At 40.4% G+C, this 26248-nt stretch overlaps 1 protein-coding gene and 1 pseudogene across 1 annotated transcript; both read left to right on the top strand.

Moving 5' to 3' along the window:
- The first annotated feature begins 917 nt into the window (after positions 1–917).
- On the top strand, positions 918–25904 carry THAP12 (THAP domain containing 12). Its single transcript, XM_020989532.2, has 5 exons — positions 918–1337; positions 18182–18302; positions 21507–21614; positions 22365–22401; positions 23042–25904. The coding sequence occupies exons 1-5, from the start codon at positions 1249–1251 to the stop codon at positions 24988–24990; spliced, it is 2304 nt and encodes a 767-aa protein (XP_020845191.1). The 5' UTR covers positions 918–1248; the 3' UTR covers positions 24991–25904.
- On the top strand, positions 1417–7024 carry LOC110210708 (large ribosomal subunit protein uL23 pseudogene; annotated as a pseudogene).
- Positions 25905–26248: the final 344 nt, after the last annotated feature.

Here is a 26248-nt window from a genome sequence, read left to right as displayed (position 1 = left end):
TATTACTTTGTTCTAAATATAATTTGCTCTAGGTTTTCTAAGGGGAACTCTTGAAACAAGAACCACTTATGTTCACTACAGCTGCTGGCACAAGAGTGACTGGCCAGATTTGGAAGGATGGCTTTTAGCAAGCTGAAACCCTTTGCAAAGTCTTTGATTTCTCAAGCCCGGCAAGAAAACCAGTCTCATCATTTTATGTCCCATGAATCTTCTCCAGCTCGCTGCTGGGCAGACTTGATATTTTTCTCCTCGGGGATTCTAGTACAGGAAAGTGTTTAAGACGACAGTTAACTGCCCTTGACAGTCAGATTGTCAACATAGACATGTGGACATGAGTTTCCGAACCAACTAGACTAAAGGTGGAAGGGACCTTCGAGATCATTAACTAAGATTCGGTCTTGCACGAGTGACGTGCCCAAGGTCACAGGGTTCATTAAGCGGCCAGATCTTGTTTTCGGTCTCTGTTCAGCTTTCTTTAAAAAACAAACACCTAATGGGTCTCCTGTATTGCTTTATTCCCAGCGTCTGTTTATTTGGTCAGCTCCAATGCAGTGGAAAAGCTTTCCTTGCGAATGAAGCGGGGTCTCCAAAGACCTCACTCCAGACTGCCGTGCACTCTACCCTGGATCTGCACTACAGCTAGCAGTTCTTAAGGTAAGGCAGGTGCGCACTCTGCCCTAAGTAGGTGAGAATGCGGCGGGCGCGCGCTCTCTCTCCACTTTCACTCCCCGCCCCGCCCCCGCCTCCCTCCGGCTTCTCAGCTCCCCGCGCCTGCGCGCCGCCAGTGCTTCTCGCCCCCAGACACCGCCCTTCCCCGCCCCGCTCGCTGTCTGCTTAGCCCGGCCCTCACTGCGCGTGCTCCCAGGACTGAAGTCCCAGAGAAAAGGCGGGGAGGAGAGGAAGCCGAAGGGAAGAGAGCCCCCAGCAGCAAAGAGGGGGAGGGAGACAGGGTGCATTGTGGGAAGGAGGCGGCAGCGTCTCGGGCGGACGGGCGGGTTAGAGCCGTCGGCGGCGGCGGTAAATCCTCCCGGCCGCTCACAGCACTGTGGAGCTGCGTCCCCAGCCCGGCCTCGGCCCGCGGCGCCCCTCCTCCTCCTCCACCTCCTCTCGCCCTCCCTCCCTTCCTCTTCTCCCCTCCCCTCCTCCTCCTCCTTCCCCCCCGAGCCCAGCCGGGCCGGCCTCCCCGGGGGCCGGGAGGCCGCCGGCGGGGGGCAGGGGGAGGAGGCCGGGCCGGCTGGACGGGCGACGATGCCGAACTTCTGCGCGGCCCCGAACTGCACGCGGAAGAGCACGCAGTCGGACTTGGCCTTCTTCAGGTTCCCGCGGGACCCGGCCCGGTGAGTGCCCCCGGAGCGGCCGCTCCGCGCCCCTCGCTCTGGGGCCGGGGCCAGCAGACGGACACTCCTTCCAGGCGCGATGCCGGGCCCCCGCCTGGCGCGAGCTGTCCCCCGCCCCGGGACCGAGCAAGGAGGGGGGAGTGCGCAGGCGCGGACCCCGGACTGTCGGAACGACCCCGGGAGGAAAGCCGCGGGAAGGGCGGTATTCCCTGGGGGGCGACCCAGGCCGCGCACGTGCGCCCTGGGGAAGGGACTGCTCGTCCGCGGCCACCACTTGTCAAGCTTTTAGGGACGGCCCCGGCGCCAGAGGCTGCGGATGTTTTCTGCTTCCATGGGGTACAGACCCGAGAGAGACTGCATTCAGTGGTTATTCATTGCGCTCCTGCTTTGTGCCGGCTATGGAGAGCACGGAGACGAGGCAGCACGCGTTTGTTAGGCGCCTACTGTGTGCCAGGCACTGTGCTTGTTAAGGGCTGGGAGATAAGCGACACAAAAAAAGAAACAATCCCTGCTCTCCAGGAGCTCACAGCCGGGGGGGGGGGGAGACCACGTGCAAACATCTAGACATAAACGGGGTGTGGGCGGGATCAGTTGGCCCTGCCCTCAAGGGGCTTTTATTCTACCGGACACACATAACTGTATAATGAGCTTCTTTCTTCCTGTACTTTTAAATGAGAGGGTAGGACCTAGTGGGTAGAGCACTGGGCCTGGAGTCAGGAAGATAAGAGTTCAAATTCTGCCATAGGTACTGACTAGCTGGGCGAGCCACTTCACCTCTGATTGCCTCAGTTTCCTCTCGTGTAAAATGAGCATAATAACAGGTGTCTCTTAGGGTTATTGTGAGAATTAAACGAGATTATACTTGCCCAACATACCCTTTGGATGTCTCTTTTGCCATCATCACACTTTATGTGGTAAGATATATACATGCACATATAGTATATAGTACATATGAGTATGCATTTATTATTTTGTTAACTCCTTCCCTCAAATGTAAGCTTCTTGAAAGTAGGGAATGTCATTAATTTTTTTTTTGTATCCTCCATTGCCTAGCACAGTGCTTTACCCATAGTAGGCACTTAATAGATATTTATTCAGTGAATAGATTGGCCAACTCCTTCAGGAATCCTTTTCTGATCTCTCTTTCTTCCCCTCTACACAAACCTTTGCAACTTCCAATTTATGCAACACTTTGCAATGAACCTCTCTAATACATTTATAGTATTATAACATTTATAGTTATAGTTATTTCTGTGTGTGATTTTATTTTTTTACCTTATCAGACTATGTTCTTTGAGGTCTTACACCAAGTCTTACTTTGTATCTTCCCCAGTATCTGGACCTGGACTCTGCAAATGACAATTATATATAAATATACTTAATATATTAAGTATATATGGTGTATTAATATACTTACTAAATTAGAGAGTAAAAAAAAAACAGACTACAAGAGCTTGAAAGGGAATAGAGATCGTCTGGTTCAACTTATCATTTTACAGAGAAGGAAACAGGCTTGGAACAGGCAAGCCATTTGTCATTTGTTCAAGAGCAGGGTTTAAAACCCAAGTTGTCTGCTTCATAATTTAGTCCTCTTTCTACTTCCCCATGTTGTGAAGGTTATGTGCTCCGTTTTCTTACTTCCCAGCTTTTCAGCCTATGGAATAAAAGATACCAGATTTGTTCTGGTGTTCACAATCCTCTGCAGTCCGGCTCCAGTCAGTCAGTTGAGAAGCATTTATTAATTTAACAGTCTCTGTTTTCAAGGAGAGTACATTCTGATGGGTAGAACAAAATGTAAATAGGTGTATACAGAGTAATGGAAGGCTGTGGCAGCTGGGGAACCAGCAAAGACCTTCTGCAGAAGGTGGGTTTTGAGCTGAATCTTGAAGAAAGCCAGAGAAACTAGAAGGTGGGAATCAGAAAGGAGAACCTTTAATATAAGACTTTATATTTCAGTCAGTAAACATTTATTAAGCTCCTGCTATGTGTCAGGCATTGTGCTAAGGTTACAAAAAGAGGCAAAAGGCAATGCTTGCCCTCAAGGAGCTCATAATCTAATGGGGCAAACCAACATACACACATGCTATGTACAGGATAAAATAGGGAGTAATTGAAAGAAGGAAGGCACTAGAATTAAGAGGGGTTGGAAAAGGCTTCCTATAGAAGTTGGAATTTTAGTTGGAACTTGAAGGAAGCCAGGAAGCAGAGATGAGGAGGGAGAACGTTCCAGGCACGGAGGACAGCCAGAGAAAGACTTGGAGCTGAGGGACAGTGTCTCAGCAAGAAGACTGATGGAGTTCTTGGGTGCTTGTACTTGGACCCCACTTCCAAGATCATATTTCTCCCCAGCCTCAAGACTCTATCCCTGACAGTTTCCCTGCAGCTCAAGGACACGATCTTTGGCAGTGACTCATGAATGGGCCCAGTGAGGCAAACTGTCTCTCCTTGTTACAAGAACAAGCTGACCTCTGTAGAATTTCCCTTGTATGAACAGGAATATCTTGTACCAGCAGAACTATCAAGTACTGATGCCCACAGTTACCGTATACATAATTCCAGAAGTCAACTGCCTAAACTATCTTGTTATGGACGTAACAGACCAAAAATATACCCTTTAGGAACCCTCTCTCCCCCCTCCCCTTCCCTGGTTTCCAGTAGTGAATGACATAGTTGTATGTTATCACCTAACTAGCATACTTGCCACCTTGACTCAAAGGATGCTTGAGCCTGTGAATTCGTTCCAGAAGACCCCATCCTATACTCTGGTCCTTGAGGCTCTAAATCTATCCAACCAACCTCGACAAGACCAGTGCTGCTGGATTGAAGAGTGTGTGGTGGGGAGTAAAGTGTAAGAGGACTGGAAAGATTGGAGGGTGTTAGGTTTTGAAGGATCCTGAAAGTAATAGAGAGCCAGTGAAGTTTGAGTGAGTAGAGGAGTGACAGTCTGAAATAAGCTTTGAGAAAATGAGTTTGGCAGTTGAAAGAGGATGGGGAGACTGGAGAGAGACTTGAAGCTGTTGCCATAGGCTAGGGAGGAGGTGACTGTGGGAGTGGAGAGATTTGTACACAAACAACTTACCTGGCTTCCTTCAAATCTCAGCTAAAGACCCACCTTCTGCACAAAGCCTTCCCAGTCCTTAATCTTACAGTCTTCTCTCTGAGATTTCTCCCAGTTTAGCCTGTCTCTTTATTGTTTGTATAGAGTTATTTTTAAGTTGTCTCCCCCATTAGACTGAGAGCAGGGGCTGTTTTTTGCCTTTCTTCATATCCACAGAGCTTATTACCATAATGGCTTCTCCAAACCTTTTATCTCTCCACAACCCTCTCATGGCTCCCATCTGCCCACTGTCTCAGCTGAGAATGTTGCCAATGAAAATACTCAGGTCCCCTCCACAAAGAACCCTCACTTGATCCATCTGTCTCTGGTCCCTCTTGTCCCATATCTGTTCTCATCCCACATCTCATTTTTGGGTGAATTTGAAAAGGCCAGCTCTTACCAGTGCTTCTGCTTCCTTTTCTCTCACTGTGTGACTGTAGTCTCACTTCCAGCCTCATTCAACATGAATATTCTCTCTTCACAGTTACTAATAATCTTTTGATTGCCAGATCTAAAGGCCTTTTCTTAATCGTTTTCCTTTTATAACCTTTGACATGGTCAATCACTCTCTTTTCTCCTTTACTCTCTTCTCTCTAGATTTTCAAGACCCTGTTCTTGCTTGGTGCTCTTACCTAACTACTCCTTAGTCTCCTTTGCTGGGTCTTCTTGCAAGTCATTACCACTAGTCTTGGGTTTCCCTAAGGCTGTGTCTGGAGCCCTCTTCTCTTCCCTCTGTGCTATTTTGCTTGGTAATTGCCTTGATTTTGTACAGCGTCTTATCTTTGCCTACTAGCTTATAAACTCCTTGTGGGCAGAGTGATTTTCATCCTTTTACCCCCTGTTCTTTGCACGGTTTGTACATAATACAGTTGTTTTGTTGAATTTAATCAAATTGAATTATCTGTCTCCCTGTTTGTCTCCTTCCATCTCCACCTGCTTCTAAAGTGGGGCAGAATACATCCACACCATTCTCCTTTACTGTTTGCTTATCATTGAACTCCTCCTGTCCCTGACAGAAGATGTGATACAATAGCCTGAGTACTGGTTCTTTATTTGAGAACCTGGGTTCAAATTCTGCCTTTGCTGCTTCCTCCCTGTGGTAACTCAGGCAGCTTAACCTCCCTGGACCTTAGTTCTTCATCTGTTTAAAAAAAGGAAAGGCAAAGAAGGAAGCGATTGTCCCCCCCAAGACAGAAGCTAAGTCCAAGGCCTTAAAGGCCCAGAAGGCAGTGCTGAAGGGTTTTCACAGCCACAAAAAGAAGAAGATCCGAACGTCTTCCACATTCCGGCCACCCAAGACACTAAGACTTCGATGGCAGCCCAAATACCCCAGGAAAAGTGTCCCTCAGAGGAACAAGCTTGACCACTATGCCATCATTAAGTTTCCCTTGACCACTGAGTCCCCTATGAAGAAGATTGAGGACAACACCACGCTGGTCTTCACTGTGAACGTCAAGGCCAACAAGCATCAGATCAAGCAGGCCGTCAAGAAGCTCTATGACATTGATGTGGCCAAGGTCAACACACTGATAGAGAGAAGAAGGCCTATGTCCGACTTGCTCCAGACTATGATGCCTTAGATGTTGCCAACAAAATTGGAATCATCTAAACTGTGTCCAGCTGTCCTACTCCACCTACAATAAAAAAGTTTTCCAGTAAAAAATAAAAATTAAAAAAAATTTTAAAAGTTAGGAAATTGGTGGGAGTTGGATTAGAGGCCACTTCCTCTGAGGCCTTTTCTGGTTCTATATTGATGGCCGTGATAAGCTGCTTGGTCTTCTGTTAGTGATTGCAAGGCTGTTGTTGTTCAGTCCTCCCTGACCCAATTTGGGGTTTTCTTGGCAAAGATATTGGGGTGGTTTGCTATTTCTTTCTCTACCTCATTTAACAGTTGAAGAAACTGAGATAAACAGTGTTAAGTGACTTGCCCAGTGTCACACAGCTAGTAGGTGTCTAAGGCTGAATTGGAAGTCAGGTCTTTCTAACTCCAGGCCTCTTGCTCTGTCCACTGCACTACCTAGCTCCCAGTGGCCTCCAAACTCTTTCACATCTGTTTCACACATAGAAAGTATGCACTTCCTAATATGTGTATATTTTTAAAGTAAGTTTTATTAGTATCTTTTGTTTTTTACATCACTGAATCACCCCGGGATCCCTCCCCCTCCTGGAGAACCATATCATAAACAAGTAGTACTTTTTTAAGACAAAAGAAAAAAAAATCAACATGACTGATGAAAAAAATTGAGAATATGTGTAATGTGCAACATTTATAGACCTCCCACCTCTGCAAACAGGCAGGCTGGCAGTATCTTCTGATGTTTCTTTTTTTCAGCCATGCCTTTTCTTTATAGTTTTGTTGCATTCGCTTTTGATATGTGTATGTGGTTGTTTTTTCCCTTTTCATTGTTGTAGTTTTTGTGTGTAGTTTCTTTGGATCTGCTGACTTCCCTTTGCATCAGTTCATGTAATCTTTCTGTGCTTCTCTGTATTTACCTATGTTTATAAGTTATTTAAGTGTACTGTATTAAAATGTTTACATTAAAAACATAACCTCAAAATTGAAATTAAAAAGGTTGAGATAAAGATGAAATAAACGGCATTTTAAAATTTTTTATTAATGAAATAAAAACTTCACTTGCACAAAAATATTTGTAATATTTTTAGTAGCAGCAGTGTGATTGAATAAGTTTTATATTTGAAAATCTTGACTCAGTACTTTGATAGTGATTTGAAGGTCTGATTCTAAGTTCAGTTTATTTTCACTTGATTTTGTTGGCTATCTTAACTGAAACTTTTACCAAAAGATCCATAGATTGAAATGGAAGAAGTACATTGTTGCCTATGCTTACTAAAATCTTGATGCTAATTTTTTAGTCCTATCCACTAATCATGTTGTTTAATTGAAATTTGTCTAATAAATTTCCATCTTCCCTGGTGTTAAATCAGTTATTCTTGGAAACTAATTGGAAGATGTTGCTTTTTTTTCCACAGGTTCAAAACCTATTGAAACTCATATTAGATTTTTAAATAGGTTAGAAAATTATACTTCAGCTTTATTTTTGTCAACAGAAGCATTTTGAATGCCTGCCTAATTATGAGGTCTTCATACTGTTGCTAGCTAAATTCTCATAACACAAAAACACATTTAGGGCAAGGTCCATTCTTAACAGTAGTAGATATAAATCCATATTTCAAATAATTTTGATGTTTAAATGTTTTGGCTGACTTTTTTTTTTCCAGATCTGATTAGTGTGACATTGTTTTTATATAGAGCTTGTACCAGATGTAGGAAGGTTGTTAGCTCTGCCATTTTCTTGTTCACTTGTGATCCTATTAGCAGAGTTGTCTTTAATCTAGTTTCTTTGCAGGAATCTGTTTAAGCCACTTGTCCATTTTGTGAGGGTCAGTTTAGTTTAAGCTAGATTGTATAATTCATAAATCACTTAACCAGGTACATGTGAACTGCAGTACATCACAGTGTGCTGGAAGTGAATGATGGAAAACACTGCTCTCAGTTACTCACCGTTGTGGAACTTACTCTTCTTCCCTCAGCCTTCCTTCTGTGACACGTGACTGAGGGAGAGTGCCAATGTGTTAGCCTGGCTTTTAATCAGTAAAGCTTAATTTTTCTTTTTCTAGATAAAAAAATTGATATTCTACTGTCTTCACATAACTCTGATGAATTGTCTTGGAGGAAGTTAAGATAGTGGTGGATAGTCAGAAAGACTTGAATTTAAATACTATTTCAGACATTTACTTTTTAGGCAAATCACTTAACCTTTTTCAGGCTTAGTTTACTCATCTGCAAAAATGGGGATAGTAGCATCTACCTCACAGGATTATTATGAAGATCAAATGAGATATTTGTAAACCTTACATCTCACTCCATTTAGAGGAACAGCATTATAATTCCGAAGCTCCTTAAGGGGGTGCCTTAGTCAACCAGTATTTATTAAGTACTTACTATCTGTGAGGCATTGTGCTAAGCACTGGGATACACATTTTTTTAAGACATTGTGGACAGATGTTTACCCAGCCTTTGTTTGACTACTTCCAAAGAGAGGGAGGGAGCTCATGATGAAATAGTTTCGCTGTGGGGCAGCTCTGGTCATTAGAAAGTGTCTCCTTGTTCCCTGAAACTTGATTTTAGTTCTGCTTTTAGAACAACCTGAAGAAAATCTTTTCTTTTTTCTCAAGACTGCATTTCAGATGTGGTTTTCAGACACTATGACATCCTGTTTTCCCTCTACTGGATATCTTCTTTTCTTTGCTAAACCTGTGATTGATTAATGCCTGGAAGCTGTTTCTACAAATATTTGCTAAATGGACAGTTGCCTTTTTCAGGGCTATTACTCACCACCACTTTTTTGATTAAGTGGAATATAGGGAAGCTTTTAATGTACGTTGACAGGTATAGATAGATGAGTTGAATATAGCTGGGTTTTCCTCCAGCCAACTTTTATATTCTTTATTGGATTTTCTCCCTTCCTTGGATTTTCCGGCATTCACCTCTTCTGTCCCATTTGGATGTTACCTTATTTTATTGTTGTGTTTATATCTGTCTTTATTCCCTCCTAGATGGTGAGTTGCAGGAGGTGATGACTCTCAAGAGCTGAATAGTTGAATGAAGGAATGATCTAACATTTATTATCTCTTTAAACAAGATTTTGACTAGATACAGGAGCTTTCTAAGTTACAGCTGTCTAGAAGTGGGATGAGCCACTTTGTGAAGTGGTATGCCCCCAGGTTTCAGGCCTTAGGACCTCAAACATCCCTCTAACTCTGATTCGAGAATCTGCTCTATAAAATGCCCTGTGGCAAAAAACCTTAGTTTAATGAAGGGGTAGAATGAGGTATTGATAACATTCTGTTGTCCACAGCTATAATTCTGTCAGGGTGTAGATACTGTAAATAGCTGAATTCCTGGTATAGTTTGACATTTGTGATCATGGGTTAGCTGATAAAGAGATTCTTTGATTAATAAGCATTACTGGGCTGCCAGGTGGCACAGTAGATAGAGTGCTAGATCTGAAGTCAGGAAGATCTGAGCTCAAATCTGGCCTCAGACACTTACTATCTGGGTAAGTAACTAAACCCTATTTCCTCAGTTTCCTTATCTGTAAATGAGTTGGAGAAGGAAATGGCAAACCACTCTACTATATTTGCCAAGGTCACAAAGGGTCAGCCATGATTTAAATGACAGAACAACAACAGAACAGATTACTACATAATAATAGAGACAAATGAGGTGAGATAATACCGCAGTGTTGGTCTGAGAGGAAGAAGGTTGGTTCTGGAGATCAGGACAAGCTCTCTTTGTGAGGGTAGCAGTTGACTTGAGATGAATGGAAGATGATAGCATAGAAATTTACTAGGGGAAGAGGGGAAGAGAAGACATACGGGGCATAGGAATAGTTTAAGCAAAGGCGCGGCGCGTAGATGGTGTGAAATAGTGGATGGTGTACTGTCCTTGCAGTCAGGACATTGTTGTTGTTTAGTCATTTTAATTGTGTCTGACTTTTTGTGACGCTATTTGGGGTTTTCTTGGCACAGATCCTGAAGTGGTTTGCTATTTCCTTCTCCGGCTCATTTTGTAGATGAGGAAACTAAGGTGAACAGGGTTAAGTGACTTGCCCAGGGTCACAAACTAGTATCTGTCAAATCCTGTTTCATTTACTAGCTATTTGACCCTGGGAAAATCATCCAATCTAGGTTTTCATGACATTGCTCTCTCCAGATTCTCATATCTGTCTGATGCCTTCTCACTCTCCTTTGCATATTAAAGCACATCACTCCCTGTAACTCTGGGTGGCCCCCAGAGCTCTGTCCTGGGCCCCCACTTCCTTTCTGTATATACTGTCTTGGTTGGTGATCTCATCTGCTCCCATGATTTCAATTATCTCTGTGCTGATGATTCCCAGATTTGTTATCCAGCCCTAGTCTTTCTTTTGTACTATAATCAGCCATTGCCAATTGTCTGTTGATTCTCTCAAACTCAATGTGTTTAAAACAAAATTCATTATCTCTTCCCCTCCCCTCCCCAATTCTCCTTCTAAACTTTTCAATTACAGTCAAGTGTACTTACCATCCTACCAGTCACTCAGACTCACGACCTTAACGTCGTCCTTGGCTTCTCTTACTTATTCCACATATCCATTCTGTGGTCAAATATTGTTTTTGCCTGCACAATATTTCTCTGTGTTAAGCGTTGCCTTATCACCTTTTGCCTGGACTGTTGCAATAGACTTGGTCTCCCTACCCTAACACTCTCCCAACTCCAATTCATTCTCCACTTAGCTGTCAAGATTTTTTTTTTTAAATGAGTCTGCCATGCCACAACCTCTTCTTCCCCCGGCCCCTCCCGAAGTCACCTTCAAGATCAATATAAAGTCCATCTGTTTGACATTTAAAGCTCTCATAACCTGGCTCCTTCCTACCTTTCCAGCCTTCTTACACTTCCCTCCCCCCTAAATCGCTCTTCAGACCAGCTGCAGTCACTTGCTTGGGACGCTTGTCTTCTGTCACCTGTGCCTTGTTACTGTCTGCTCCCTCTGTCTAGAACGTTCTGCCCCCTTACCTCCCCCTCTTGGTTTGCTTGGTTTCTTTCCTTCCAGACATCTATCAAATCTTACCTTCTGCAGGAGGCCTTTCCTGGTCCCTCTAACTGCTTCATGCCTTTTCCCTTCTGATTACCTTCATCTGCTTAGACTATAATGTGGATCTACTTAGTTGTTTACACATTGTCTACCCTATTTAAATGTACACTCCTTGAGGGTAGGGATTATTTTTCACTTTTCTTTGTACCCTCAGTTCTTAGTACAGTGCCCAGCTTATGTCAGGCATTTAATGTCTGTTGACTGTCTTATCCTCTGTGTACCTTAGTTTCCTCATTTTTAAAGTGTTTGAGGCTAGGCTTAATGGCTTCTAATTTCCCTTTCATCTCTAAGGTTTACAGGTCCAGAAAGTGAGTTGTCTGGTCACTTCTGCTATTGGCTCTTAGCTTGGCTGGAATGATTAGAAAGGGTTTATGTTGCCTAATGAGGCCAGACTTAACTCTTCCTGTGTGACTTTGTTTCCTTTCCGTGACCTTACATCTTATTTACATATGAATGAACTTAGAATTTACTTGGAAATTTCTTTGGTAAAGTTAAAGCACTAGCTGTTACCCAGGAGTTAATTGTAGAACCACTTTCCCTTTGATTGTCCTTAGATACCTCAATAGCTGTTTAAAAGCTATTCAGATTCAAGGTGTTATGTAAAACTTTCTTCCCTTTCTCCCGGCCAGCTAGTGATTGAGAATCTAAAGACCTAAGACAAATCATTTAATTTAAGGCAAATCATTTAACTTCTGGTTTCAGACCTAATCCTGCCCAGTCTTCCCTTTTTTCTGCACTTTGCCTTTACTTGCTGGCACTCAACTATTGTTGGCTTTCTGTATCTCTCCAGTCATTGCCTAGCCCAATATAGTTCAGCCTTCTTTTTTCTTTAAGGTTAAGAGGCAGAGCGTTAGCTTTTCAAAGGTTTTCCCTAGTAGCAATTAAGAGAAGGAAGGTAGAAGGTAACATATAGAGTATAGAATTGTGAAGTTATGGAAAATGGAAGCCTTTTTTATCTTGAAAGAACTGGCCCAGAAGCCACTGAACCAGGATCTAGGTTTGGATCTTCTCCTTGGCTAACAACTTCCAATTCCTCTTTCCCATTTTTTTTCGCATCCCTTCTTACCAACTTCGGAAGGGAGGAAGGTCCCAGCTTTTCACTCCCATTAGTTAGACACATTTGAAAGCTCCAAGCACTTCTTACTTTAAGAACTCGGAAACTTCCTACTAGTTTACAATATTCACTAAGAATTCCCATCAACAGTAAGAAAAAAGATATTTACTCATCATTTCCTTTACCATTTTAGCAGTTTTTCCAGGCCTTTTGTCTTTTCATTCTGTACTCTTTCCTTTAGTGATTTCATTAGCTTCGATAGGTTTAATTACCTTTATGCAGATTCTAAAATTTTAATATCCAGTAATCATTTCTGTACTGTAGTTCAATTCTGCAGCTTAACTGCTGACTTCACTTCTCTACCAGCATCTTTATTATGTTCTTGGGGTGCAGAGGCAGAAATGAAATAGCCTTTGCTCTTACGAAACGTACATTTCACAGGAGAGACAAATGTACATATTGAAATATATATAAAGTAAATACAGGGACTTTGAGGGGGAACCACTGGGCGGATCAGTAAAGTCTTCTTTGTAGAAGGTGCTATTTGAGCCAAACAACTAAGGAAATGAGAGATTCTAAGAAATGGACATAAGGGGGTATGTCACAGGCCTTCAGGCAGCCTGGGCAAAAGCCAGGAGGCAGGAGGTGGAGTGTTGTGTGAGGATCAGTGAGAAGGTCACTGGCTAATGTATAAAGGGGACAAATATGTAGGAAGGATGAAGTTATAAAAATGTATGCAATTTTGAGAGTTGGAAGAGCTTGGTAGCCATCTAATCCAACCTATATCAGAAAAGAATCCCTACTGTATCTAAGTGATTCTCCAGTCTTTGCTTAGAGACCTCCAAGGTACGGAGACCTCCTCACCTCTTGAGGCAGCTGTTACAGTTTTGACTATCTCTCTGATTGTTAGGAACTTTTTTTCAGACATCAAGCCTAAATTTACCTTTTTGTAACTTTTGCACATTGCTTCTGGTTCAGACCTCCTAAAACGATTTTTTTTATTGTCGGTGTTCAGTTGTGTTTGACTCTTTGTAATCCCATTTGGGGTTTTCTTGGCGAAGAGAATCCAGTGTTTGAGGCCATATTTGAACTCGGGAACATGAGTCTTCCTTACTTCAAGCTCTATCCACACCCAGCTGCCCCTCCCAGAGACAAATACAATAGGCCTAATCTCTCCTGCACATAACATTCCTTCTACTATATGAGTATTCTTAACCCTTTTCTCCAGACTAATCATCTCCTTTTTCTTCAACTGGTGGTCATATGATATCTATCTACTCAGGGCCCTTCACTTTGATTACCCTCTTTAGAATATTTTCCATGTTCAATTCTTTTCTTCATATGAATGGTGCCCAGAACCAAAGGCAGTACTCTAGTTCAGGTCTGCTGAGGGCAGAATATAGCAGGACCGTCACCTCTTTATTCCTGAAAGCTGTGCTTCATTTACTAACTAATAAACCCAAGATCACATTAGCTTTCTTAGCCGATAGACCATACTGCTAACTCCTTGAACTTGAAAGTCCACATAAACGCCTAGATTTTTCTCAAACTATTATCTAACCATGCCTCCCTCTTCTTGTATTAGTAAAGTTGTGGGTTTTTTTTACCCCAAGTGTAAGATGTTGCATTGATCCTACATTTCATTAAATTAATTAAATTCAATCCAATGCTGTAGTATGTCACGATCTTTTTGGAGCCTAACCCTCATCCAGTTTGTTACTTAACCTATTTAAAGCTCTTCACAGCCCGAGCCCTTTCTACCTTTCCAATTATCTTATTCTTTGCTCTTCCTCTTTGCACTCATTGATCAGTACAGGGTCAAGCACAAGATCCCTTGGGTATTCCTCTGGAGACCTCTTGCCACAAAAACATTGAACCATTAATAACTCTTCTTTGAGTCTGGTCCTCCACCTAGTTCTGATCCTGTCTAATTGTATCTAGTACACGTTGTTACATCTTCTCCAAAAATAGTATGCAATAGTTGATCATAATCTTTGCTAAAGTCTAGGTAAACTGTATTCTATAACATTCCTCCTCATCTTCCAGTTCAGTAATCCTGTCAAAAAAGAAAATGAGTTTATTCTGGTATGACTTGTTCTTAATGAAGCCATTTTCCATTTTGAGATGTTCCTTAACCTTGTCTTTAATGATCTTTCTAAGAATTTCACAGGAATCCAAGTCAAACTCCTTTACCCTGTAGTTTGCAGACTATATTCTGTTCTTTTTTTTTTTCCTTTTTGCCTAGGCTATTGGGTTAAGTGACTTGTCCAGGGTCACACAGCTAGTAAGTGTCAGGTGTCTGAGGGCAGATTTGAACTCGGGTCTTCCTGACTCCAGGGCTGGTGCTCTGTCCACTTCCACACCTAGCTGCCCCTCTTTTCTCTTTCTTAAATATTGGGATGACATTTGCCCTTCTCTAATCTTATGGTACCAATAGTCCACTATCTTTCAAATATTGTTGATGGCGACCCAGTAATGGCAGTTAATGTTTGAGCACCCAAAAGATGTTTATTTGGGCCTGGGAAATGAAATTAATCAAGGGCCATTAGGTCCTTTCTTACTATTTCTTTATTTATCTCATGTATCAACTTCCCATCAGCCATTTTTGTTGTCCCTTCCAGTACAAAGAGCCATTTTCTTTGGCAGAGAAGACAGAAGAAAAATAAAAATTGAGAAGCTCTGCCTTTGTTCTGTCATCATTTCTCATGATCACATCCACCCTAAGAAAAGAATCTATTTTCTTTCCTTTTTTACTATAGCTTAAGAACAAAAACATTTTGTGTTGTCCTTAGTTTTCCTCGTCAGCCTCAGCTCATGCTGAGCTTTTGCACTCATCACTATTTTTATAGTATTGTGCCATGGTTGTGTATTCCTCTTCTTTTATCTGGATTTGTTTTTATTTTCTGTATTTTTTTTTTTAAGCATAAGACTTTGCTGCCCATCCACATTGGTCTCTTTTGACAATCCCACTTTTCCCTGCTCATCAGAAATTTTATTTCATGTTTTCAGAGGGGAGATACCAGAGGCAGGGAGAACAAATGGCAGACTAGTTGAAGAGGCCCAATTAGGAGGCCCAGGTGAGAGATGATAAGGGCTGGAACTAGGGTGTTAGCTTTGTGAAGGGAGAGGAGCTGAAAGAATGCAAGAAATTTGATAGAGTTAGAAACCATAAAATTTAGCAGCTGATTGTATATGAAGGAGTGAGGAGAATTCAAAGTCAAAGATGGCTCTCTGGGTTGCAAACCAGAGTCACTGGAAGGATGGTGGTACCCTCAACAGAAATAAGAAAGCCTTAAAGAGTGGTGAGTGTTGGGGAAAATGAGTTTTGTTTTGGTTATGGTAAATTTGAAATGCTGTGGGGTCATCCAATTTAAATAGACATTTGGTCTAATACGAATTTGGTGATGTAGGACTGGAGCTCAGGGGAGAGACTGGAAGAAGATATTGATCTGGGAATCATACTTACAGAACAAATAAAACCTTGAGAGAGCTGGCTGGCATCGTGATCATGAGAATGTAAAGAGAGAATAGTTCCCAGATGTACCCACAACAGAAGTGCTGTCCTCCCACCTCTTTTCCTCCCCGCTTCCCCACGCCCCCTCGCCCCTTCTATTCTTTCTCTGAACTTGCTTATTTTTGTTGAGGGCATTACCGTCCTTCCAGTCACTCAGGTTTATAATCTTGGAGTCATCTTTGATTCATTCTTCTTCCTCAGCCCCCTTATCCATTCATTTGTCAATTTTGTCTGCACAGTATCCATGACATCTGTCTCCTTTCTCTGCTCACACACTGTGGGCTCTGCCTAGTTCAGGCATACACTTATTGGTGGGATTATTCCCATAGCATCATAATTGGTCTCTACTTCCAGTCTCTCCCCTTTCTTATCCATCCCATCTTCACACAGCTGTCAGATGGATATTCCTAAAGCCCAGATGACCACGTTCTTACTTTATGCACAGATCTTCAGTGGCTTTCCTTTGCCCTTTGGATAAAATAGGAAATAGTAAAATCTTCTGCACGTGGATCCCACCTATCTTCCCGTCTTATTTCCTGTTATTCCCTTCAGTCATTTTCATCACACTGGCTCCCTTGTTCCCACCTTCAGCTTTCTCCTTTGTCCTGGTGTTTCTCAGGTCTAGAACTCATTCTTTTTCACCTCCACCTGATAGCGTCCCTCACTGCCTTCAGAACACGGCTCAGGTGTCACCTCCTAGATGTAGTTTGTTCTCACTCTCTTACTATATTACTTGTATTTGTTTTTCTGTGTACAGGTTATATTCTGCTAGTAGAATGTAAGCCCTTGAAGATAGAAACTTCTTTTTTTGTGCTCATTGCCTGTTTAAGCTCAACTTCTGAGAAGGCATCATGGAGATATGGATAGAGAACTGACCTCATTTAGGAGAACCTGCATTCTGGTCCCCGAACCAGACACTGATGATGGGACAAGTCACTTGCCCACCCGGTGCCCCAGCTGCCTTTCTGGTACTCTAAACTGCAGAGAAGGTGCTGATCTGCATTGGGCTGGAAGGTCTAAGGAAAAGAAAAATTCTCATCTCACAGGTGCCTGGACACAGGAATGCCTTCATTAATGTTTGTTGAATTGAGTTACTTACTAGACACCTATTGTGCCAGCCCTCAGGCACAAAATGACTTGCTGTGTGGCCCAACAGTCTAGCCCCAAACTGAGTTTATCCATTTTTAAACTCATAGGATGACAGGATTTAGAGTTATACTTCTTCCAGCCCATATCCTTAGAGAGCACGAAGTCTTATGTATGAGCTTACTTTTTTATAATTACCCTGTAGATGGGTTATAGATTTGCCTCAATATATTAGTGATAAGGGTAATGTATAGCTGTTAATTTGCCTTCTTTTCTTTTTTTTTACATTTATAACTGCCAAATACTAAGCAAAGATTGAGTACATATGATTTTAAAAATTGAGGTATTTTGCTTAATACAAGGGTTTTTTCTTAAGCTTTCTAGAAATGTATCGGTGTAACATAGATCATAAATTAAAATTCTGTGAAGATTATATTTTTCCTTCCCTTTTAAAAGTAAGGGTGAGGTACAGAGGAGCAAGGAGAAGCTCTATTTGCCCAAAATAAAACTTGACAGCTGTTTTGACTCTAATGTTCTATAAAGAAGAGGGAAAAAGAAAAAGAAAAATAGAAGCTTATATTAGTGCTAAGAAAACCAGAGTCAGGTCTTTCATTTATTGCTGATAACGTGAGTGTGATTAGCTGGTGAATAAATGGTGTGGTGAAAATCTGTCCTAGGAGCATCTAGTTCATTAATCATTCTGTTTAGGGGAAAGGTGTTATGTCATTTTCGTGGAGAAATACTGTCTCTTCCTTGGACATTTGAATATTTTACTTTGCCTTATGTCTGTATTACCACATATAGACTCCTAAGATCTAATCAAATAGCGTCTATTTAAAGCAGCAAGTAAGCTAAGTCTTTTATAGAATTTAAATACAAAATTATTCAGTCAAGCTTATCTTATCACTGGCCGGTTGGGGGGAGGGGGAGGGGGGAAGCTACCTATGCCCAGTCCTTTGGTTGAATACAATTATTATTCAGTATTCTTTAACCAAAAAAAAAAACCCAACAACAAACATTTTATCAGTAATAGGCCTTGTTTTCTGGCCTTAATGCTTATTTGTTTGAAGATTTTTGAATGTGGTTGAAGAGCACTGTCCTGGGTTCTGGCCTCAAGCTCTTAGAATAACTTGCTTTGGGGCAGCTAGATGGCACAGTGGATAGAGCACCGGCCCTGGAGTCTGGAGGACCTGAGTTCAAATCTGGCCTCAGACCAAACTCTTGTCATGTACTGGCTGTGTGACCCTGGGCAAGTCACTTAACCCCAATTGCCTAAAACAAAATTTTTTTAAAAAAATTAACTTGCTTCATAATTTGGATAAAATGCATGCTTCCCAAGGACAGAGACTTGCTAATTTTGTCTTTGTATCCCTAGTGCCAGTTTAGGGTCTTCTGTGCAATAAACTCTCCGTTAATATTTGTTGAATTTATTTTTAGATGCCAAAAGTGGGTGGAGAATTGTAGAAGAGCTGACTTAGAAGATAAAACACCTGATCAACTCAATAAGCATTATCGGCTTTGTGCCAAACACTTCGAGACATCTATGATCTGTAAAAGTGTAAGTTGCAAAACTTTATTTTCTAATTTTTTCCTCTTGTTTTAAATGTATCCTTTTCTTTTTTTTTCCACATTTATTTATTTTATTTTTAATTTATGGACTAAAGCAAGCATTTCCATAACATAATAAAAAAGATGATTGCATGTGAAACTGCAAATCTGTTATGTGCAACTTGTTATTCCTTTTAAATATATAATAAAGTTATCTAAATTTCTTTTTTTTTCTTTTTTCTGAAATATATCCCTTTTCTTAAATTACAAAGGAATATGGATGTGTATAGGGGAGAGGGTATAAGTAGGAGTACGCAAAGGTGAAATTTTTGTCATAGTTATATATTATCCTTAAAAATCTTGTTTTTTTGAAACTGTTTCTTGGGTTTGCTAATCAGAGAAGGAAGTTCATTAGCCATAGTTCATCTGTTATAAACTAAATCTTGGAATCTGATGTGTTTGTATTTTCTTGGTTGTTAGCCTACTTTTAATTTCTTTTTTCTCATTTAATGGCCATCTGGTGAAAGCTAAGAGTAATGGATAGACAGTCTACATGTGCCATTTGTATCCATGCAAAATCAAGGAGGTGGATCCCCTGTAGAGGTGATTTAGGAGGAAATGGACAAGAATCATACAGAATGAAAGAGTATAGATTGATTCTAATTTGCATCATTTGGAGAGCACTATTGATAAAAACTTGTTGATGAGATCACAGATCCATGTTGAATTATCTGAATAATAAAAACCTACAGAATATTATCAATAACTTAAAATAAGTAATCTAAAAGCACTGTAACCAGTAGTTTAAAATTTTTAGATCCCTTTTAGTTATTAAGAAGTAGCAAATCGACCAGTTTGAATTAATATACTTTCCTTTTCCCAACCCCCTCTGAAGTTCCTAAATACTAGTGACGTGATTGGAAAGCAAGGTGAAATAATGAAAGAGATGCATATTTAGGGTAGACTTTATTTTGAATTCAGTATAAGTAAAGACTCAGCTTTGCCTTTCCTAGAAAAAAGTATATTTTTCTTCTTTAATAAAACATTCCATAGGTCAGAAATGTGTGGAGTCTTGATTTTATTTTTCAGGTGGTTCTATTTAATAATGTTAATTTAAGCATTACATAGCAAGCTATGAGGAATCATGGCAAGAACCCTGAAGACCTGATTGAGGCCTGTCTTTGCCACTTCCTAGCTGTGGGCCCTTGGGCAAATTGCTTTACCTCTCTGAGTTTTTTCATCTGTAACTTGGGGGTAATAATGCACACTTATCTACATCAGAGGGCGTTGTAAGAAAAACGTTTTGTACACTTTAAAGCATTGTGTAAATGTGTGATTTGGCCTGTGTCCTCATGGAGCTTACATTCTAACAGGAGGGTTAAGATACATACATGTATATAACATATATGACATATACGTGTGTGTGTGTGTGTAAAATGTGCTTATAATATATGATAACTACATTAAGTCAGGTCAGTCAGCATTTGTTAATGGGCCAAAGTATTGGTGGTACATTTAAGGTACAGAGTCCTGGGGGTAGATCAAAGGGAATGGTTGTTACCTATGGGGGATTAAGTAAAACTTATAGGGAAAGGTAGAAGTTTGATTTGGTTTTCAAATTATATGTAGGAATTCTGGCAGTGAGAAGTTAGGTAGCTTATTTCATTCATAGGCATCCCAATGACCAACGATAAAGACTTAAAAATACAGGGTGTGTTCGGGGATAGAGAGTAGTCCATTTTACCAGTACTGGAAATGTTAGGCTGGCATTAGGTTTTGGTGCACTTTTATTACCAGGCTTAAGGAAGGAGTTTTAACTTATTCTGGGCAGAGGAAGAGCATGATCAGATTCATGCATGAGAATTGGTGGAGGAAAGAGTTGAAGGGGGAAGACACGTTCTTAAGGAGGCTGTTGCAGTGGATTAGGCAGGTGATAAAAAGGATGGTGGCAGTGGGAATAGAGAGACAGATGGATCAGAGATATGTGGAAAAGGCAGAATTCACAGGACTTGATAGCCGATGGGGCAAGAAGGTTAGGGAAGAAGAAACAAACAGCACTTGGGTCCCAAATGTGGGAATCTGGGTGAATGATGATGTTGTCAAATACTGAGCAGAAATCTTAGGAGGGAGATAGTAAACTCAGATTTGGACAAGTTCAGTTTGAGGTGCTGGTGGAAAATCCAGGTGTATATTATAGCCAGTTAGAACTTTGAAGAGATGTCAGATGGGTTGTAGGCCACTGGGAGGGTATGGTAGATAAAAGAGCGCCTGATGCAGAATGAGGGAGGCCTGATTTTTGAATTTTGCCTCTGACACTCTGACAGGGTCTTGTGACCCTGGTCAAGTCTCATGATTTCTCATTGCCCCCAGACAACTCTCTGAGACTATAAGTTGCAGAGCAGATGCTAATTTATGACAGTGGAAATAATTTCCCTGCAGGAAATTCCCTATCTGGTCTCCTCCTTACCCAATTCTACCCCCCCCAAAAAAAAAGCAAAATGGAATTAAATGTTGATAAATCATTAAGGTGACAGGTAGTAGGGCAGAGAGAGAAGTTTGCCTGAGAGAGCAGATTAGGGTTGAGGGGCTGGAGATTTGTAGATTCTATGTGTGTGAAAGTGGAAAGATAGATTTTTGTTTAAGAGTAGAATTTTAAAGTTTAGGTCTTGGAGGTGATATGGAAGCAATACAGTTTCTTGAGATAGGTTTGATACTTGATATGTGACTTAAGGAAACTGGAGAAAGAGTTCATAGAAGTTGAAGAGGTTGAGAAATGATGTAGTCACGATGTTAGAGAAGTCCTCAGTATGTATATTAAGGGTCCCAAAGACTTCATATTATTGTCTTTTAGAAAAAGTCCTTCATAAAGAGGCTTCACTGTATTGTGCCTAGAGGGCTAGTCTCAGAATCAGGAAGATGACCTGGGTTCAGTGGAAACAGGAGAAACTGGGTTGAGGTCCTGCCTCTGGCACATTCAGATACCATCTCAAGTGGCTTCTTTTTAACTCTTAGATTTCTGAGAAAGCAAATATAGTTTACTGAAGGTTGGGGGTAGGAGTTGGTAGTTGTCCAAATTGATATTGTTCGATTGTTCCAAACCCCTTTAAATGGTTGGAAGAATGCTGAGGAATTGGTTAACAGGTTGTGTTTCATTTAATCGCATCTTATTCTCATGGCCTCGATCTAAAATATTGGTTTTTTTTTTTCTTTTCAGAGCCCTTATAGAACAGTTCTCCGAGATAATGCTGTACCAACAATATTTGATCTTACAAGTCATCTGAACAATCCACATAGTAGGCATAGAAAACGAATAAAGGAGTTGGTATGTTTAAATTCCTCACTTCTGTATTACAAGATTGTATCAGTTGAGGGTACTTGTAGTTTCAAAGGTAGGGTAACAAGGAAGGAATTGAAAATTTGCATTGTAGTAATCTACATATAAAGTTTCTGCTTTTTGTCTTGTTTTTTAAGGTTTTTACCCTGGGGCAATTGTCTTTTCTGTAATTAAATTTAGTGATTTGTTTAGCCTTCTTTGGTATTACTGACCAAGAACAATACTAACCCATTCTTACAGCTGCTTGGCATTAAGAAGGAAGGAGATATGCCACATGTTTTCCTTACCTAGTGATAAGGAAAACGTAAAGAGGGTGTATTATATACATCCCTATTAACTGTGAGCAGGCTTTCAGAAAATGTGGAATGATTATTATATGGTGGACCCATAGGTTTTCCTAAATTGTTGTAAACATATATATTTGCATGGATTACGTGTTTATTTGTCTGCCCTATAAATGTATTCACCCTGGGTGCTTATTTATTTTATTTGTTGACTTGCTATGCTAGATGCAGTACAAAGTGATGTTCTGGTGCTGTCCCTCCCCCTCTAGGATTTCTGCTATAAGATTTTGCTAACTCATTTTTATCAAATCTAGACTTATTTTAAGTATTGCCTGTTTGAGTATATATTTCATATATGTATTTATGATCTTGAGAGAATTAATAGTTAAGAAAAAATACTCACATATAATATACTTGGAATTGTTTACTAAAAGAGGTTTTCTCTTGTCTTTAGAGCGAAGATGAAATCAAGTCACTGAAGGAGCGAAAAAGTAAGCGGTTAATATTATTATGTTAATAATATAATATAGAAAAGTCTGACACTGACCGTGTTTCTTTTGTCCATGGCTCAACTTTAGAATGGGAAATATGTAGCCTATGATTACTTTATATGATAAAGTTCAGCTGTATTCATTTTTTCTCTGAGGAGCATAGATGATATATCTCCCACCCTGAGCCACCTGTGTGTAAATTCTTATCAAAATATTGATGACTAAAAAGTTGCCTGCTGCATAGTACAGTGGCAAGGGCCCTGGGCAAGATGTTGGGAGACTTTGGGTTTAGTCCTAGTGCTGTTACTGATTTCAAGCTCAGCAAATAATTTATTAAAAACATCTCTTAAGAACTTTCGGTGTGTAAGGCATTGTGCTAGGCCCTGTGTGAGCTCAGGCAGAGTGTGTAAACTCTACCTCAGTTCTCTTATCTGTAAAGTGAGAGAGTTCTACTGGATGAAATCAAAGGCACTGTCCTTCCCATCTTAACATTATGCGATTCCATGCTTGGGCTAAATGCCTAGACTGATTCATTTTTCTCAGCCGTCTCTTAATTGAGTCAGAAAGCATGGTGTAGAAAGTATTTGGTTTTAAGTTTTGTATCTTTTTATAAAATTAATTTTAATGTTTTGTCTTCTAGTTGATGAGACTTCTGAACAAGAACAGACCAATCAAGAAACAAATAACAGCACTAGTGCTCAAAATGCAGTTGCAGAAGGAGGAGGAGAACAGGATGAAGAAGTCTTACCTTTAACACTAGAGGAGAAGGAAAACAAAGACTACCTTAAATCTTTGTTTGAAATCTTGATCCTTATGGGTAAACAAAATATACCCTTAGATGGACATGAAACTGATGAAATTCCAGAGGGCATATTTATGCCAGATAACTTCCAGGCTCTGCTTGAGTGTAGAATTAATGCTGGTGATGAGGTCTTGCGGAAACGCTTTGAGACAACAGCAGTCAACATGTTATTCTGCTCTAAAACCCAGCAAAAGCAAATGCTGGAGATCTGTGAGAGCTGCATCCGAGAAGAGACGCTCAGGGAAGTCCGGGACTCTCACTTCTTTTCCATTGTTACAGATGATGTAGTGGACATAGCTGGAGAAGAGCACTTGCCAGTGTTAGTCAGGTTTGTGGATGACTCTCATAACTTGAGAGAAGAATTTATAGGTTTTCTTCCTTATGAAGCCGATGCTGAAATTTTGGCTGTTAAGTTTCATACCACTATTACTGAAAAATGGGGCCTGAATATGGAGTACTGTCGGGGCCAGGCCTATATTGTCTCTAGCGGGTTTTCTTCAAAGATGAAAGTTGTGGCCATGAGACTTTTGGAGAAATACCCCCAAGCCGTCTATACCCTCTGCTCCTCCTGTGCCTTAAACACATGGTTGGCAAAATCCATTCCTGTGGTGGGAGTATCTGTTGCCTTGGGAATAATTGAAGAAGTTTGTTCTTTTTTCCATCGGTCACCACAGTTGCTGGTGGAACTTGATAGTGTTATCTCTGTCCTTTTTCAGAATAGTGAGGAGAAGGGTAATGAGCTAAAGGAGATTTGCCGTTCTCAATGGACAGGCAGGCATGACGCCTTTGAGATTTTAGTGGACCTTTTACAAGCGCTTGTTTTATGTTTAGATAATATAAACAGCGACACTACTGTTAGATGGGATAACTTTATTGCTGGCCAAGCATTTGTACTTGGTAGTGCATTAGTAGATTTTGATTTCATTGTTACTGTCGTGGTTCTAAAAAACATACTTTCTTTTACAAGAGCCTTTGGGAAGAATCTCCAGGGTCAGACCTCTGATGTCTTCTTTGCAGCCAGCAGTTTGACAGCAGTGTTACATTCTTTAAATGAAGTGATGGAAAATATCGAAGTTTATCATGAATTTTGGTTTGAGGAAGCCACAAATTTGGCAACTAAGCTAGATATAGAAATTAAACTTCCTGGAAAATTTCGCAGGTCTCAGCAAGCTAACCTGGAACCTGAAGTGACATCTGAAAGCTACTACAAAGAGGTACTTAGTGTACCAACTGTGGAGCACATCATTCAGGAGCTAAAGGATATCTTCTCTGAACAGCACCTCAAAGCACTGAAATGTTTGTCTTTAGTACCCTCTGTCATGGGACAGCTGAAATTTAATACATCGGAGGAACACCATGCTGATATGTACAAAAGTGACCTTCCTAATCCAGACACTCTTTCTGCAGAACTCCATTGTTGGAGAATCAAATGGAAACACAGAGGAAAAGATATCGAGCTTCCAGCAACAATTTATGAAGCCCTGCATCTGCCAGACATCAAATTTTTTCCTAATGTTTATGCATTGCTTAAAGTCCTCTGCATACTCCCAGTGATGAAGGTTGAGAATGAGAGGTATGAAAATGGTCGAAAACGTCTTAAGGCATACCTGAGGGATACCTTGACAGCTCACCGATCGAGTAACTTGGCTTTGCTTAACATAAACTTTGATATAAAACATGACTTAGATTTAATGGTCGATACTTACATCAAACTCTACACAAGTAAATTGGACCTCCAAGAAGAAGTTCTTCCCACAAGTAATTCAGAGATAACTGAAAATACTTAAGGAAATTGACCAAAATAGGTTTTCTCCCTGAATTGGAGATTAGAGAGAGAAGTCCTGAGATATTGATTAGACCACTTAATCATTGAAGATAAGTTTGCCTTTGGATCTCCATTTGGATTCGTTAGCCACTGTTAATCTTTATGTTAAACTGCTATTCTATGAACTGAAATTCTTTGAAAATTGACCTTCCAAATGTAGAAATACAACATTTTATTTCTTTGTGATTTCTGCTGGTAGCTACCGCTCTGGAGATATTTTTAGTTACTTTCATTCTGCACATATGTGATTACCAGGGATCTGACTATCAGGCTTTGGATTTCTTAGTTATTATTAAAAAGAAAAAGTATTGGGAGGAGAAGTGGGAAAAAAATTTAGTTAAAATGAAGCTCACTACTGACCACTGACTCCTATGGTTTTTTTTTTTTAATGTTGTACCATTGACAGTAAAAGATATATTGGAGAAGAGTTTCTCAAACCATGACCTCATACACATTTTCATGTTGACTCTAACTTCATCAAGTGAATGTAAATGAATGAGTTCACTTAAAATTTAAGTGATAGAGCCAATGTTGTTCCTCATAAATGAATGATTGTTGTGGTTTACATTTCTCTGTTGGGGCTCCACAGTAACTGTTTCATGAACTTTTCACAGGTATACATCAAACATTCTGTTCTATGAACTGGAAGCCAATCTCACAAACATAAAAAAAACCCAATTGATCTTGTTTGTGTTTATTCTGCCTTTTTCCATGCCTCATCTTGACTTGTAAACCTAGCCTGGAGAACTTGCAAATTAGGATTTTGTGGTTTGTCTAGGAGTGAGTAAAGAGGAAAATATTACTGTTATTTTTGGTGAGGAAAAACAACTTTTGTATAGTTTATTTCATTCTAAATAAAATGTGAATTTTCTTTAATGCTCAAGTAATTTTTGTTATTTTTACTGTAATAAGACACTATGAGAGATAATATAGCATAGTGAATAGAAAGTTTGCTTTGGAGTCAGGATCCACCCAGGTTCAGATCTCATCTCTTACTCATCCTGGCTGTGTGAATATGGACAAATCACTTAACTTCTCAGTAACTCTACAAGTTTTTAAAATATTTTATTTAATTTTTCAGTTAACAAGTACTTATTTTCCCTCCCTACCCCAAATGAACCTCAGTAGCATTCCAATTGAAAATAAAGTAAGAAAAATAAAACCCTTGTAACAAATATGATTAGGCAGGCAGAACAAATTCCCAAATTTCCTGTGTCCAA

Source organism: Phascolarctos cinereus, unplaced genomic scaffold, assembly GCF_003287225.1.
Source record: "Phascolarctos cinereus isolate Bilbo 61053 unplaced genomic scaffold, phaCin_HiC Scaffold_726;HRSCAF=1367, whole genome shotgun sequence".
Taxonomy (NCBI): Eukaryota; Metazoa; Chordata; class Mammalia; order Diprotodontia; family Phascolarctidae; genus Phascolarctos; species Phascolarctos cinereus.
Note: the sequence above shows the minus strand (reverse complement) of the source record. Positions and strands in the feature narration are given on the sequence as shown.